At 46.1% G+C, this 14,491-nt stretch overlaps 1 protein-coding gene across 5 annotated transcripts in view; it reads left to right on the top strand.

Annotated features, from left to right (window-relative positions):
• Positions 1-10,945, top strand: part of PNPLA1 (patatin like phospholipase domain containing 1) — a 43,474-nt gene extending 32,529 nt beyond the window's left edge. The window contains exons 6-11 of one of the 5 annotated variants that reach the window (XM_032340485.1): positions 1,861-2,448; positions 3,821-3,899; positions 5,328-5,453; positions 9,275-9,380; positions 10,150-10,208; positions 10,637-10,945. In XM_032340485.1, coding sequence (XP_032196376.1) covers positions 1,861-2,448; positions 3,821-3,899; positions 5,328-5,453; positions 9,275-9,380; positions 10,150-10,176 — 926 coding nt within the window. In that variant the 3' untranslated portion in view covers positions 10,177-10,208; positions 10,637-10,945. Of the gene's footprint in view, positions 1-1,860; positions 2,449-3,820; positions 3,900-5,327; positions 5,454-9,274; positions 9,393-10,149 lie in introns of those variants that run through there. The other 4 variants (XM_032340487.1, XM_032340484.1, XM_032340488.1 and 1 more) reach the window with 4 other exon arrangements.
• Positions 10,946-14,491: the final 3,546 nt, after the last annotated feature.

Here is a 14,491-nt window from a genome sequence, read left to right as displayed (position 1 = left end):
TCTATTTCTAGACCTTTTGTTTTGTTCAATTGATCTATTTCTCTGTCTCTACATCAATATACTGTCTTAATCCCTGAAGCTTTATCGTAAATCTTGATAACAGGTAGTCTTAGTTTTCCATCTTTGTTCCTTTTTTTTCTTTAAAAGTTGTTTAGGCTATTCCAAGTCCTTTATAATTCCATATGAATTTTAGAATTAGCTTGTGAATTTCTACATAAAATGTGATTGTGCTGTATTTGTCCCGGCAACATAGTCACCACCTTAAGACTTCCCCTCTCCCTGATCACCAGGAGAAGGCCTTTCCTCCAAACAACTTCACAGAGAAACACAAAGCCAACAGAGGGAAGTTTTCTCAACTTTGTACTACCAAATATTCAAACTCAGCCTGCTCTGTCTCCCTCCTTCTTAGAACATTAAAGGAAGCAACCCTTTTCTTGCCTAGAGCCCACCCCCTACCTGTGCTCAGACCCCTTCCCACCTCAGCACTCTTGAATTATCCATTATTTCATCTCTCTTTTATATATCCAATCCCCACTTCTCAAATGGATCCTTACCAGCAACTTGTAGGTCTACCCCAGTCTTGCCCATTTTAGAATCTTGGCCTGGGTTCCCCTCTCCCCCTCCTCACTCAGTCCTGGCTCTCTCCTCTTCTCACTCTGCTTTTTCTCCCTAGGCAACCTCCTCCATGGCCACCATCACAGCTTCAGTGACCATCCATAGACGGATTCCCAAATGTAACCTCTAACCCTCAACTCTTCTCTGAGATCCAACCCATATATCTGACTGCCCACACTTTTCATCTCTCCTTGGATATCTCTAAGTCCCCCTAAAATCCACATATCCTCAAACAAACTTTAACCTGTGTCCTCCTCACTGCTCCCTTAATCCACCTTCTTCCTGTTCACCCTGTCAGCACCAGCATCCACCTGGCTGTGCAAGCCAGCTCCCTCCTCTCTTCCCCCGAGTCAATCCATTGTCAGTTCTCATTTATTTTACCTCCTAAATAGAATCTTCTAGTTTTTCTCTCTCATTCCAGGTGCAAGCCCTAAACACCTCTCCACCGCACCCTTACACATTTCCCTGGGTCCTCTAGGCCCTTCTCAGTGAGTCTCCACACAGCAGTCACGGTGATCTTGTCAAAACCAGAGACAGTGCAGCAGCCCCACTGCCTGTAGGTCTTTCATGGTCTCTGTGAAAACCAAGGGCCCTCAATGGTTTCTACAAGTATGGTTGGGCTCCAGTGGCCTCCTCAGCCCCATCTCCCACCAAAGTGCCCCCACCCCTGCTCCAACCACACTGACCTTTCAGGCCTTCCTCATGCTCCCTCAAACCTGTGGCATCTGTGTGTGCTGTTTGTACTGTCTGAAATGCTCCTCCCCATCCCACACCAACACCCCCTGTACCCTCACTCACCCTTCAGATCTCAGCGCAAATGTTGCTCCCTCAGGGAAACCCTCCTGAAGAAGTCCTCCCTGCTTCCCTCTCTCTCATAACATCATGTTCCTTTTTCACCTAGAACTTGTCCTGGTAAAAATGAGATTATCTGGATAATCAATGCCTGTCCCCAAGCCAGACTGTAAACTCCAAGAGGCCAAGAACCATCACACCTGTTTTTGTCTCCCTCACTCCTCAGTACCTGGTATAATGCCTGGCACATATAGATGCTCAATAAACATCTGTCGAATAAGTGAATCAATACACAATCAAATACTCAATATAAATTTGAGTAAGTAAACAAAGGCCATTAAAAAGCACTAATCCTGCTTATGAAAATAACTTGGGAAATCACTTTTTGAAAATGCCATGCTGATGCCAGGGGCTAGTAATGCCACCGGTGACCCAATGCCATTGTTTTCCTAGATGCTGCTTACCTCAATTCTCCCTCCAAGAGAGTGATGTTCCCCCGTGTGGAAGTATACTGCAATATAGAACTTGCCCTTGGCAGTGAGTGCCCTGAACGCAGTCAGTCAAGCCTCCAAACAGAGCAAGAAGAATCCATACAACCTCACACACAGTGGGCTCCTGAAGGGGAAGGAAAGAGCTGCCACAGTCCACTTGTGTCCTCACCTGTGCAGACACCTGAATCCACACATGAGTGGCCTGTAGAATCACCTGTTTCACCACTTGTCTCTTCATTTGAGCAGTCACCTGCATCTCCACTGGCCTCATCACCATCACATTCTCCAGCTGACTTGCCCCCTGTATCACGCCCAGCTGTGCCCTTACCACTCAGCTCCACACCTGTGCTGTCTCATATATCACCACCACAGCAGAGGGTACAAACGACTGGATCACCGCCAAGATCCCCACCCTCCCAGTCACCTCTGTCACCCAGGCCATCCCTGGGGTCTTCATCTGTGGGGACATCTCAAACACTGCCCCTGTGTTCTCCTTCAGTGTCACCTGGACAGCCACCTGTGGAGGAACTGGGCCCAGAACAGCCCCAAGGTATGGACCCTTCTGGCTTCTCCCACCTTCCTTATGTCTGGAGCCCCTCAGCAAGTGTGCCACAACATGGGAGTGACAACCATTGCGTTATTATTTTTTTAATTATGTTCAGTTAGCCAGCATAGTTGTTGTCAGTTAGCCAACATCATTAGTTTGTGTGTGTGTTGTTAGTCACCATAAAATACATCATTAGTTTTGATGCAGTGTTCCAAGATTTATTGTTGTACATCATTAGTTTTTGACGTAGTGTTCAACAACTCATTAGTTGCCTATAACTATTGCGTTGGGAGGTGCATTGGTAAAGTCAGCAGTTAGCTTTAGCCATTCTACCTGTTTTGAGGATAGGCCACCACAAGGGGGCAGTGTTCTTGACCTTTGTTCTTGCCTTTTCGTCCACTGATTGTCAAAGGTTGGTCTCTGACCTACAGCAAACTCTACACCTGGCGGACTTGTTAGGGATGAAAATTCTCAGGTCATACCACAGACCTACTAACTCAGGGTGGTGGGACCCAGCTATCTATCTTTTTATAAGCCCTCCGGGGGTTCTTTTGAGAACTGTGATTGAGAACTACTGTACCAGAAGGTTTTTGTTATTGTAATAACTGCTCTTCCAGGGCAGAGCTACTCCAAGAGTGCTCCGTGAGCCAGTGCTGGTCCCCAAACTATTTGTTACTAATTCACAATGAACTGAGTACAGAGGTTGAAAGTAAGCATTTAGAAATGTTTACAGCCATGACATCCAAGAGCTTGGTCATTTTCCTACTAATTCCTTGTATTGTATGTCACAAAAGTACTAGTCCATTTGGATTCCAAAAAAAGATTTTAAAAAAGATGGTTCTTTAAAACTGGTATTGTCTACAGATAGTTTGAGAAGCACTGCTCTAGAGGCTTCAAAGATAAACAGCTCTCAGCTCCTCAGGAAATCTCCCTGGCAGCCGAGGGGATGACAGAGATACCAACCCTTTTCTTTTTTTTTTTAAAGATTTTATTTATTTATCAGGGGCGGGGGAGAGAGCGAGCACAGGCAGACAGAATGGCAGGCAGAGGCAGAGGGAGAAGCAGGCTCCCTGCTGAGCAAGGAGCCCGATGTGGGACTCAATCCCAGGATGCTGGGATCATGACCCGAGCCGAAGGCAGCTGCCCAACCAACTGAGCCACCCAGGCGTCCCCAGAGATACCAACCTTAAAAACACAGCACAAATGATTAAGTACTACATTACTAGCAAACACAGAGTGCTGGAAGTACTCATAGAGATTAAAATCACTTCTCTCTGGGGGGTTAAGAAAGGCTTTTTGGAGGTGACAGATGAGTTGAAATGGGCAAGATTTTGTCACCTTCTCTCGTCTCCTCTATTTCTACTTTTGACTATAGCTCCTCTTGCCTCTTCAAATCTGAAAGATGCCATGCCTTTGGTTAATGTGAAGGAAGCCACCAGCAAGCCTCACATAATGTAAGTTTCTCCTTAACTAGGGACACATTCTTTCCTTTGGTGGGGGGAGGAGGGCCCAGCTAAATGAAATTTTCCTTCTTTTTAGCTGCCATAGCAACACTGGGATCCTTTTCTGGTTTGTGTGATTACAGTCCACCCCTTTACATTTCTCTCGTCTTCAGTGGGGGCAATGAATGGGAAATGAGCTATTTGTGCTCACAGTGTCATTCTCGTCAGCTCCTTCCTGTACTCACTGGGGAATGCCCCTTCTCTGAGTGCAGTGGGAGAACGTGCACCCCCACCTCCCATGTCTTACTCTCTGGTGGTGTCTCAGTTCAAGGGAGCTAGCAGGCATGCTGCATCCTAGCCTGAAGTAGGCTATTTCCTGGCCAAATGAATTGTGGGACTCTGTCAAAGGCCTCCTTTAATACAAATTATATTCTATCAGCACAATAAGCAGGCTAATATTCCTATGTTATAGATAGTCCTCAGAAAGTCTTTTTTTTATAATACTCATTAATTGTCTGGGTTGTGTGACATGTTCTCCATTACTTACCTTCACAGTTATTCTGAGAGGGCCTGAAGATTGGTAGTTGTTGTTTTTTAAATATTTATTTATTTTTATTTTTTTAGATAGCACATGAGTACGGGGGTAGGGAAGTGTGGGGGGTTTTGTAGGGGAAGAGAGAGAGGGAGAGTGAGTCTTAAGCAGACTCTGCAATGAGTGCAGAGCCCAATGTGGGGCCCAGTCTCATGACCCTGAGATCATGACCTGAGCCGAAACCAAGAGTTGGAGGCTCAACTGACTGTGCTGCCCAGGCACCCCAGGACTGGTATTTTTTTAAGTTCCTTGGGGGTCACATTACCCAGGCTCCCTTTGCTGGCTTCTTTCCAGTTGGGTTAGCCAATGGAAGACACAAGCAGGAGATCAGAAGGTGGGTCAAAGAGTACCTCTCCCCTCCTCAACCTCATCCCTCCTGCCTCGGGGAAGTTCTGGTTGTGGTTGGGGTTCTCCATGGCCACAGTGGCACCTATTGGCAGAGCAGGTCCTTTTGATGTTCCAACTCTATATTGTATCAAATATATCAAAACATACCTGGTTCTCACATTAAGTACAATTTTAATTATAAAACTTTTTGAAAGAGTTTTCATGAATTTAAAAATTTTGTGCTTGGGCATATACTATGCATTTTGTTCACAGGGTTTACACTTTATTGCATTGACTTATAACTTACAAAATTTCAGTTGAGTTTCAGTTGACTCATTAGCATGATGTTACTTAGATAAATGGTCATTGATTATAAATACAAATGTTTGTTGTGGGAAGTCTGGGGCTTAGCCAGGGTTAAAAGACACTGGTGTGTCTATCTTGTGAGCTGGAGCAGGGCCCTGATAGTGGAGGACACAGGACAGGTCATTAACAAACTATTTATTTCATCTGTTGCCCAGAGGGAACCCCGCTGAAGACTCCAATTGGATGAGCAAGATGTTTAAGAAGAACAAACAAAAGACAAGTAGCACCAGAATAAGCTTCCCAAGACATCTACGATCCAAAAAAACAGGCGGCAAATTGCAGTGAGCATGATTAATGTTTCTCAAGTTCCATGGGGAGTAAAAGCTCTGGGAAGAGTCCACAGGAAGATTACAAGGGGTCAAGGAAGAGTCAGTAGGAGCAGGTGTTAGGAGCTGGACTTTGGAATCAGACCCACCCAGTATATATTCCCTTCTCTGCCATAATCTTACTCAGTGATCATGCTTAGGACATGTGATCTTTCTAAGCCTCTATTTCCTGATCTGTAAAACAGGGATAATATTGTGAAGGTTTAATGAGACCCACATATAAATTGTTTAGCAGAATGCCTGATGTGTAATTAACACTCAATAATTTTGTAGATATTAGTGTTATATGCAGAGGTTAACTAGGACTTCTCAGCTTCTGAATTCACATTCATATTTAAAAACCAACCTAGACAGATGTGTGACCTTGTGACCCTCAAGAGATCCAAACTGTTGCCAGGGTACAACTAAAAGTCCTTACCAATGTAAGCTGCTTGTAGTTTTTTGGTTATTTTACATTGTTATTGGTTCCATAAGTTTTAACTTTTATTGAGCACCTAATGAGTACCAACCACTCTTCTGGGCTCTAGAGAAAGCAAATTGAACTAAATCCTCAACTTTTTTTTAAAGATGTTATTTATTTATTTGAGACAGCGTGAGAGAGATCACAGAGAGAGGGGGAGAAGCATGCTGAGCAGAGAGCCTGATGCAGGGCTCGATCCTAAGACCCTGAGATTATGACCTGAGCCGAAGGCAGATGCTTAACCTACTGAGCCACCCAGGCACCCCTCGATCCCCAACTTTTAAGAGTTTACCCCAAAATTGAACTTCAGACCAAAGACAAGAACCAAGTCTTAATTTTTTACTGAACTACTTTTTTAAAGGGACATGCATACATACATACACACTTACAGATGAAAAATGCCAGCTTCAAACACAAACCAAGCCAGGAGTAATCAACAATGATTTTACTGGATTATCAAAATATTCTCTGACTGGAACAGACCCACACAGCTATCTACTTTGCTTCAAGCCTCCATTGGTCAGAAAAATGCCCCAATCATTCTAAGTGACATCCTTCCGTGTTGTTCCTATCCCAGGTGGGCAGAGAGATGTATCAGACAGATCAGGGTCAGAGTCTCACCCCAGCAGCCACAGGCCCACTTTGAGGTCTGGGCAAGTAGGTACTTGGTGGGTTGGGGGAAGCAGTATGGTGGGAAGGAGATTCTCAGAGCTGCCGTAGAAAGTGGGGCAGAGGCATGTGTCAACTTTTGGATTAAATGATGGGGAGGGAAGGTGCCCATCCTGTAATCCAGCGGGCAGTTGGCAGTCCCTTGGGGTCATGGAATTAGTGAATCCTGGGATTAGTTTCGCTCTGTTCCTTGGTCTTCAGCCCCAAGACTTCTTTGACTTTTGAGTGTCCGTATCTCTGTCTCTAGGAGCTCAAGGTCAAGTTTGGTCAGGAGAACACAGGCAGGTCTGCTGTGGGGGTGAGGAAACTTCCTTGGGGCTGGGAGTGCCATCTGGAAGCCAGGCCCAGGCTCGAGTCCCTTCATTCCCGGGCCAGGTCTCCACCTGTGCATCGGAGTGGTGGAACTGCAATTCAGCCAAAGCTACCTTGGTCGATAAACTTCTAGGAATCAAGGTACTTTATACAGAAGCAGGCTGTGATAAAAACAAACAAAACAACATTCACAGCTGTGGGAAACCCTGTTGTCAGTAGGTCACACATGCCATCTGTGGTGTTCCTTTATAGAACAGATTATGAAACTGCCTGGAAGCAGTTTACCAGTTAATGTTCTTAAGCAATTCCATGCAAATTCACTGCTCTGAGCTTCAAACACCAGGGTAGGGGGTAGAAAAGAGAAGCTCAGAAAGGTTAGGTATAGAGAAGGAGAGATCCAGAAAGAGAGAAAATCTGCTCATTTCCTAACAGAGTACAATCACAAGAGACACTGTCACATCCATGGGCTAGTCCTGTGCAACTTCTGGCCTCCAGCAGATATTCCTCCCAATAAAGAGGAAAGAAGCGAGAATAAAAACTACAGGGTAGGGGCACCTCGGTGGCTCAGTGGGTTAAAGCCTCCACCTTTGGCTCAGGTCATGATCCCAGGGTCCTGGGATCAAGTCCCGCATCGGGCTCTCTGCTCGGCGGGGTGCCTGCTTCCTCCTTTCTCTCTTCCTGCCTCTCTGCCTACTTGTGATCTCTCTCTTTATCAAATAAATAAATAAAATCTTAAAAAAAAAACAACTATAGGGTAGAAGTTCCATACATTAATATCTCTCTCTCCTTCTCTTTCTCCTTGTGTGTTTCTTAAAGATTTTATGTTCTTATTATTTATGCATCCATTCATTCATTTGCGAGAGAGAGAGAGAGAACCATTGAAGTGGAGGGGCAGAGGGAGAAGGAGAGAATCTCAAGTAGACCCCATGCTGAGCATGGGGCCTGACGCCAAGCTCGATGCAGGGTTCTCTCTTACTACCCTGAGATCACAACTTGAGCCAAAAGCAAGAGTCGGATATTTAACCGACTGAACCACCCAGGAGCCCCTCCCTTTGTGTTTTTAAAATCAGATGTTCAAAATCATACTCTGATCCTGGTTGTATTAGTCAGTAATTTCTGTTTGATAATGCTACATAACAAACATCCCCCACATCTCAGTGGATTCCAGAACACATGTTTCTTTTACTCTGTCAGAGTTCTGTGGGTTGTCTGGTATAGCTCTGCTTAGGCTACACATTGGGGTTGAGTCTGCTCCCTGTCCCTTTCATTCCAGGACCAACAGATATGCCAAATATGCTCTGCCCCTGGACTGTGGCTAGATAAGTGTGTCAGCCTGACTTTCCTCTGCTAAGCTTGGCTCTCAGATATGTATGTCAGCCTGACTTTCCTCTGCTAGCCTTGGCTCTCCTCCCATAAGAGTTCTGTGGTCATCTGATTCAGGTTGTGTAACAGGCCTGTAAATGGCAAAACAGATTGAGAAATTCAGCGACTGCCTACAGGCTCTAAATGGAAAAGGGGGAGGTCCCTCTTGCTAATTACTACTCAAATCCTCTCAACAGCTGCCAAGTCTGTCAGACTCCTCTGATTTCTACCATTTCTATAGCTAGAGAGCTCCTCCTTTGAGTTACTGTGGAATTTCCTCCTATTCAAATGGAAATGTAATGATAATAGTTAAAACTTACTGAGTAGTTATTATGATCCAGGCATAGAGGCACAGAGATGGTGAGCAACATGCCTAAAGTCACAGAGTAGGGAGATGGCAGAGCCAGGATCTGAATCCAAGTTGTCTGTAACCAACATCTTGGTGTCAAACACTAAGGAATACAGCCTCCCAGGGTAAAAGGAGCCCTGGAGTGAATCAGATGTCACAGGCTCTAGTCTACTTTGTCTGGGCAGGGAGAGGCCTGGAGGTGCACTTACAGGTGCACGGGCAGACATGGCAGGGATAGGGCAGGCTGGCTTAGGGACCATGCTAACAAAGCTGGACTTTTTGGTGCTAGGGGGTTATTACAGGGTTTAAACAGAATGACACAGTCAGAGTTAAAAACTATCCAAGAATGGACAGGTCCCCAGGCCAGCATTTCTCTGAGGTACAGTCTGCAGGAGTCTTCTTGCAATTTCCTTGAGAGGGCCAATGACTGCCCAGGGTCACACAGCAGGTAGGTATTTCTCTGAGGTACAGTCTGCAGGAGTCTTCTTGCAATTTCCTTGAGAGGGCCAATGACTGCCCAGGGTCACACAGCAGGTAGAAGAGGCCTTGAAACATGAGGTTTCCCACTGTCCCCTTTTTGTATCATTACTCCTCACATGTGCTTTCTTGGCATCTTACATCCAGGTCTGCTCCCTGCCCACTCGACTTCTCTCTTCTCTCCACTTCTGAGACAGTTTGGGTCACCTACAGGCCTCACCCCAGCTGGATCCAGGAATACAGCGACCCTGAGGTGTGGAACTGACCAGGATGACCCTGGAAGCCAGACACTACCTGCTCTGTGCCCAGATGTTGCAGTGACCTCTGAGCTCCACCCACCCAGTTTCCTTTCTGACCCCACCCACCTCTTCCTGGTCATAGTGAAGGCCAACATGAGCCCATACATTGTTTTGTGCACTAAGAAAACAGTACCCTTTCCTGGAGAACTTGATTGCCAGCTCCTGGAAGATTGTGATAACATACTGATTTTGTCAAAACAATTGACTGCCACCTGCTAGACATCTGTATGAATGGTTTACAAAGACACCAAACTGTACAAATAACCTGTGGCATAAATATTTCTGTGAGATGCCTCCCCTCTGTATTGGCAGGGTCTCCTTGTACAGTCTGCAGTTTACACAACCACACTTAGCACTCAAGAGGTCACTCTACTTCCTTCCTCTTCCTGAAAAACCAAATATTAATCAGACTTTTGTAAATTGAATAACATTTCAAACACTCTTTTTTCAACTCCTGCTCTGCAGATGGAATTCTCCATTTGAAAAAACAAATAAGCAAACAAACAAACAAAAAAACCCCTTGTATAATAAATTGGGATTTGCTAACTGATTTTTTGATATAAATTGAGATTTCCAACTTCCACGCATCCAATTGGCTAGAATGGGGCCTGGCTCCTTGCTTGGGGCTGCCTATAGGAAGCTGTGGATGTTCTCAGTGGAAATATGGGGAGGAAAGTCCTCGATGAGGGACTTAGAAATGATGACTCTCTGTCCTTTTTCTAGGAAGCTGTGAACCAAGAGAGAACTTGAGCTGGAGTGGGAGAGAATGTGATGACCCCAAGGTAGAGCCTTCTCCCCAAGGCTCTCAGATGCATCCCCCTTACCCTAGGCCTTTTGGGGACCAGGTGTTGCCCACTACCAAGCCTGTTGGTGTGGAGGTCATGCTTCCCTTGGGCAAGCACTCTTTGCCTAGACATCCTCTCAGCTTCTCAGTGGACCTCCAGCCCTTCCACTACTCTGCTCTGGACAGACAGATGGACACCAGCATGGATGGGCTCTGAAGAGCCCACAGTACTTCCTCCTTCTGGCTGGCTGAATTCTAGGCCTTCCTTCCTCTTCTTTGAGAGGGACTGCATCCATCCTGGCATCCCAGGATCTAGTCTCCAGGTCGAACACGTTGGGGGGGGCGGCGAGTGCACTTTCCTCTCTCGTGTGGTGTCAAGAGACCAAGTTCTTTTGTTTTGTTTTGTTTTGTTTTGAATTCTCCTAGTGGACCAAAGGCTTGATCTGCAACCACTGGACTCTTGGCTGCTCACCGGAATCCCTCACAGAGCTCATCAGGCATGAGGTCCTTCAAAGCTCCCCAAGGCTCGCAGTTGCTTCCATGTTGAGCAGGCTGCCCTGTGCTCCTGTGAGTCCCGCTGTGGTTGTGGAGGAAACAGGAGGCCAGATATCCCTTCCTTCCCCGTCTCCCAGTAGGAGGGCGGCACGAGGGCCGAATCGTTTTGCTGTTCATGCCTCAATGAAAACATTCCGTGAGAAAGACACGCTCTGCCTCAATTTTTCCATTCCACCCAGGGAATAAAAAAAAAAAAAAACCCACAAAAACGAGCCCCACTGCTTGCTGGAGTGTGGATAACCTCCAGTCCCGGTCAGGCCCAGCAAGGAAGCCCGGGCTGCCCACAGACCTCAGATGTATTTGCTTAGCAAATCCTGGAATGCAAGACCCAGAGGACTGGGGTGTAAGAGAGCCCTGAGCTGGGTTGGGGCCTCTGGGAGATGCATGCAAATGTTAGACAGGCAGTGTGGGAGGCTGTGCTAAGGGGGCCTGGTGGAACCTACATTTAAGGGGACCATGTCAGGGAGCAGGAGTCCGCACAGGTACCCTTCTGAAGGTTCTTCCAGGAAGAACCTAACTGATGTGGAAAACAAAGACAAGAGAAAAAATTAAATTTCCTTATTGCCGACAGCCCACTGATGAGTCCTTGAAATGGGCAGAATGACCTCCTTCTGGGAGCTTAGCTGCCTCAATATTGACACTTCCCTAAGGGCAAAGGACAATCTTACCCTAACCCCCCAGGATCCTGTCAGTCTGCTTTACCATCTAAAAATTCCTGTGGAAAATTCCTTTATCTCTACCCCCAAGATACAAGTTGGCAATCATCTTCCAAAATATGGCCCACTGATCTACATGCAAAGGGACTCATGACAGAGTTTCTCCTAAACAGTAATAAATGACCTTTTCCTAACCATAGCCAGCCCCCTCTAGTCCCCTCAGTATCCTGGAAACTTTGCTTCCAAAATACTCCAGAGGCCTGCGCTGTCCCTAAAACCCTCCCAACTCGAAAGTATATCCTCAGTCACCCTTCACAATCCCAGGGCAGCCTTTTCTGCTCACAGGTCCTGTCCCCATGCTTCAATAAAACCACCGTTTTTGCATTGAAGACGCCTCAAGAATTCTTTCTCGGCCGCCAGCTCCAAACCCCAACATTTCCTACATCGCTAACTAACTGTACCTTTAAGAGGCTGAAAAGAATCAAATCTCGGGTGTTCCTACACCCTCTGCCTTCTCTGACACTCTGATTCTGTGGCCCAGACTAGTCAGGGGGATCGTGCTGGGGGCCACATGGGTGGGGAGAGACCGGTCCCACCCAGAGGGGTCCTCCTGGCTGTGGTCTCCTGGCTTTCCTCCCAGGAGTGGTCTTGTGGTTTGTCCGTGGCTGCAGGCCCTAAGGGATGAGGAGGCATCTGGAATGCTTATTCCCTGGTGCTCAAGGGGGAATGGAACATAATAGTCATTGTCATTCTAACTTAAAGCCTGTGTTTAGAGCCCAGATGTTGTTATGTTACAGTTATGGGTATTGATAAATCCTCCTGTATATTTTTCTTCCTTTTGCTTATTTCCGTTTTCCCCATGACAAGGTACTTAAGAGAACTCTTCTTGCATTAGTTCCAGGGTTGCTAGATAAAATACAGGACACTGCGTTAAATGTGAATTTCAGACAAACAATGACTCATTATTTAGTATAAGGATGGCCCCAGTATTGCTATTATTTGTTGTGTCTCTGAAATTCATATTTAATTAGGCTACCCATATTTTTATTTGCTAAATTTGGCAACTCTAATTGGCTCCTCTCTCCTTATAATGCCTTTTTTTAAAAAGCCAATACTAGTGGATTGTTTTTGTTTTTGTTTTAATGTGCCAGTCACTGTACTCTGAACTTGGAGGTCTCACTGGTGCGGAGGCCAAGGGCAGAACATTCTCTGGTCTTCCAAACAAGCATATCCGGACGACCTCTACCTCATAGCCCTCTGTGTAACTCAGCTCACGTCCCAAACTAACCAGGTCTTGGCAGACCCCATTATCTCTGACTTACTCACTTAGCCTCCTGACTTCTCAGGGTCAGAAATCAGGTTAATTATGCCGTGATGGCACTTACCCACCTTTTCAAAGCCTTTCAAAGCAGCAGGGACTCCCACGTACCTCTGTGCTCTTGAGAACCTCTGTGATGTGAGTCGAGGGACCCCTGCCCACCTTTGCACAATGCTGTTCCCACCACCAAAATCCTGTGATGAGGAAGGTCCATGAACTCCCCGAGGGTGGGGATGGTGCCTTTTACACGTATGTATTGAACAGAGCTAGATCAGACCAGGCACATAGTAAATGTTCAATAAATATTAGTTGAGTGAATGAACTAATGGATTAGATAGTTCGGGAAGGCACTAAATGGGTTCTGGGAGCTGGAACCTGGGCTGGTTCTGGCTATAGGTGGCCAGGTGACCTTGAACGGGGCATTAGCTCTTTCTGGTCCGTGAAGTGAGGTGCTGCCCTCTTCTGCCCTCCTCAGAGCATTACAGCGAGCCTTCAAGGTTTGGGAGCGGAGCGGTGGTTGGGAAAGAAGCAGATCTATGTACCGCCTTCCCCAGGAAGCCTCTGGAAGAACTCACGTGTTACCTGAGTGAGAGTCAGGGGAGGAGGTCTTTAAAACCTTTTAGCAGAGACCACATTCTCTGGATCAAAATCTAGACACAGTATTCTGTCCATTTTTACCCCAGTTCTGAGTGACAGTTTGGGCACCAAAATTAGGGACTTCATAAAACAGACGATGTAGAATCAAGACTGACCCAGATGTTCCTGGACATACAATTAACTGTCATCTTAACAGTCACAGAGTAGTAGAACATCATGTCCCCGAGGGCCTCATTCTGTGGGAAGTCAGGCGAAAACCCAGGTCTCCGATGTTCAGGGCACTCCATTACTGGCTCAACAAGTTGGCACCCCAAGGAGCAGACCTTGGGGAGCAACCAGAAAGGGCCTCCAGGTGGGGAAAGGGAGGCTGACCCTCACAGTCTCGCAGGCCCCAGACTGGCCTAGATGTGGGCGGTGGCCTCCATCTTGACAGCATTGTGAATAATTCAGATGAGACTTTGGCAAAAGTCAATTTCTTTATTTGCTTAAATAACAATACAAAAATGAGACTCAGATGCCAGCATCGGGAACTCATACCAAATACTCATACAACTTAAAGAACATCATCCCAAATAAGAAACTATGTACAGAAGGTTCCTGACCCTCATTTCAAAACTGATTCTGATCTTTTGCATTTTGGGGCAGTGTTCCTGAACACTAAAATAAATCCATAAATAGATCACCTCCCCCCCATGTCTTAGAATCAGCAATAAAACCAAATGACTTGCTGAATATGCTTTGTTGAACTTCCTAAAACTTTGCATCAGGTTTGAGGCCATCCCATCTAAGTGTCCAAAGCCTCTCTCTCTGCCCTTGGTTTCACCCCCCTCTCCAGTCCTACCCCACAGTGATCACCACATTCAACATAGCAATACAGTGTCCAATCAGGGTAATAAGAGAGAGTCTAGATTTTAATACTTTCTCCCCTATGGCTGTGTGTTCCAGGCAATGTCCAATGGCTATGTTTATAACCCTGTTGGGCAGACATGTAGATAATGGACATCTGGCAAATTGCCCATCTGAGCCAAACTGTTCAAACTGTTCAGCTCTGTAGAAGGCAGAGCCTCTAATAGCCCACACGTTGCCTTTGTACAAAAATAAAAAGAAGCTCCTTTCTCAAGATACTTTACTGTCATCAGGTAGAAAACTGCTGTC

The sequence above is a fragment of the Mustela erminea genome, chromosome 4 (genome assembly GCF_009829155.1).
Source record: "Mustela erminea isolate mMusErm1 chromosome 4, mMusErm1.Pri, whole genome shotgun sequence".
Taxonomy (NCBI): Eukaryota; Metazoa; Chordata; class Mammalia; order Carnivora; family Mustelidae; genus Mustela; species Mustela erminea.
The sequence above is the reverse complement of the archived record's forward strand: the minus strand, read 5'-3'. Positions and strand labels throughout refer to the sequence as shown.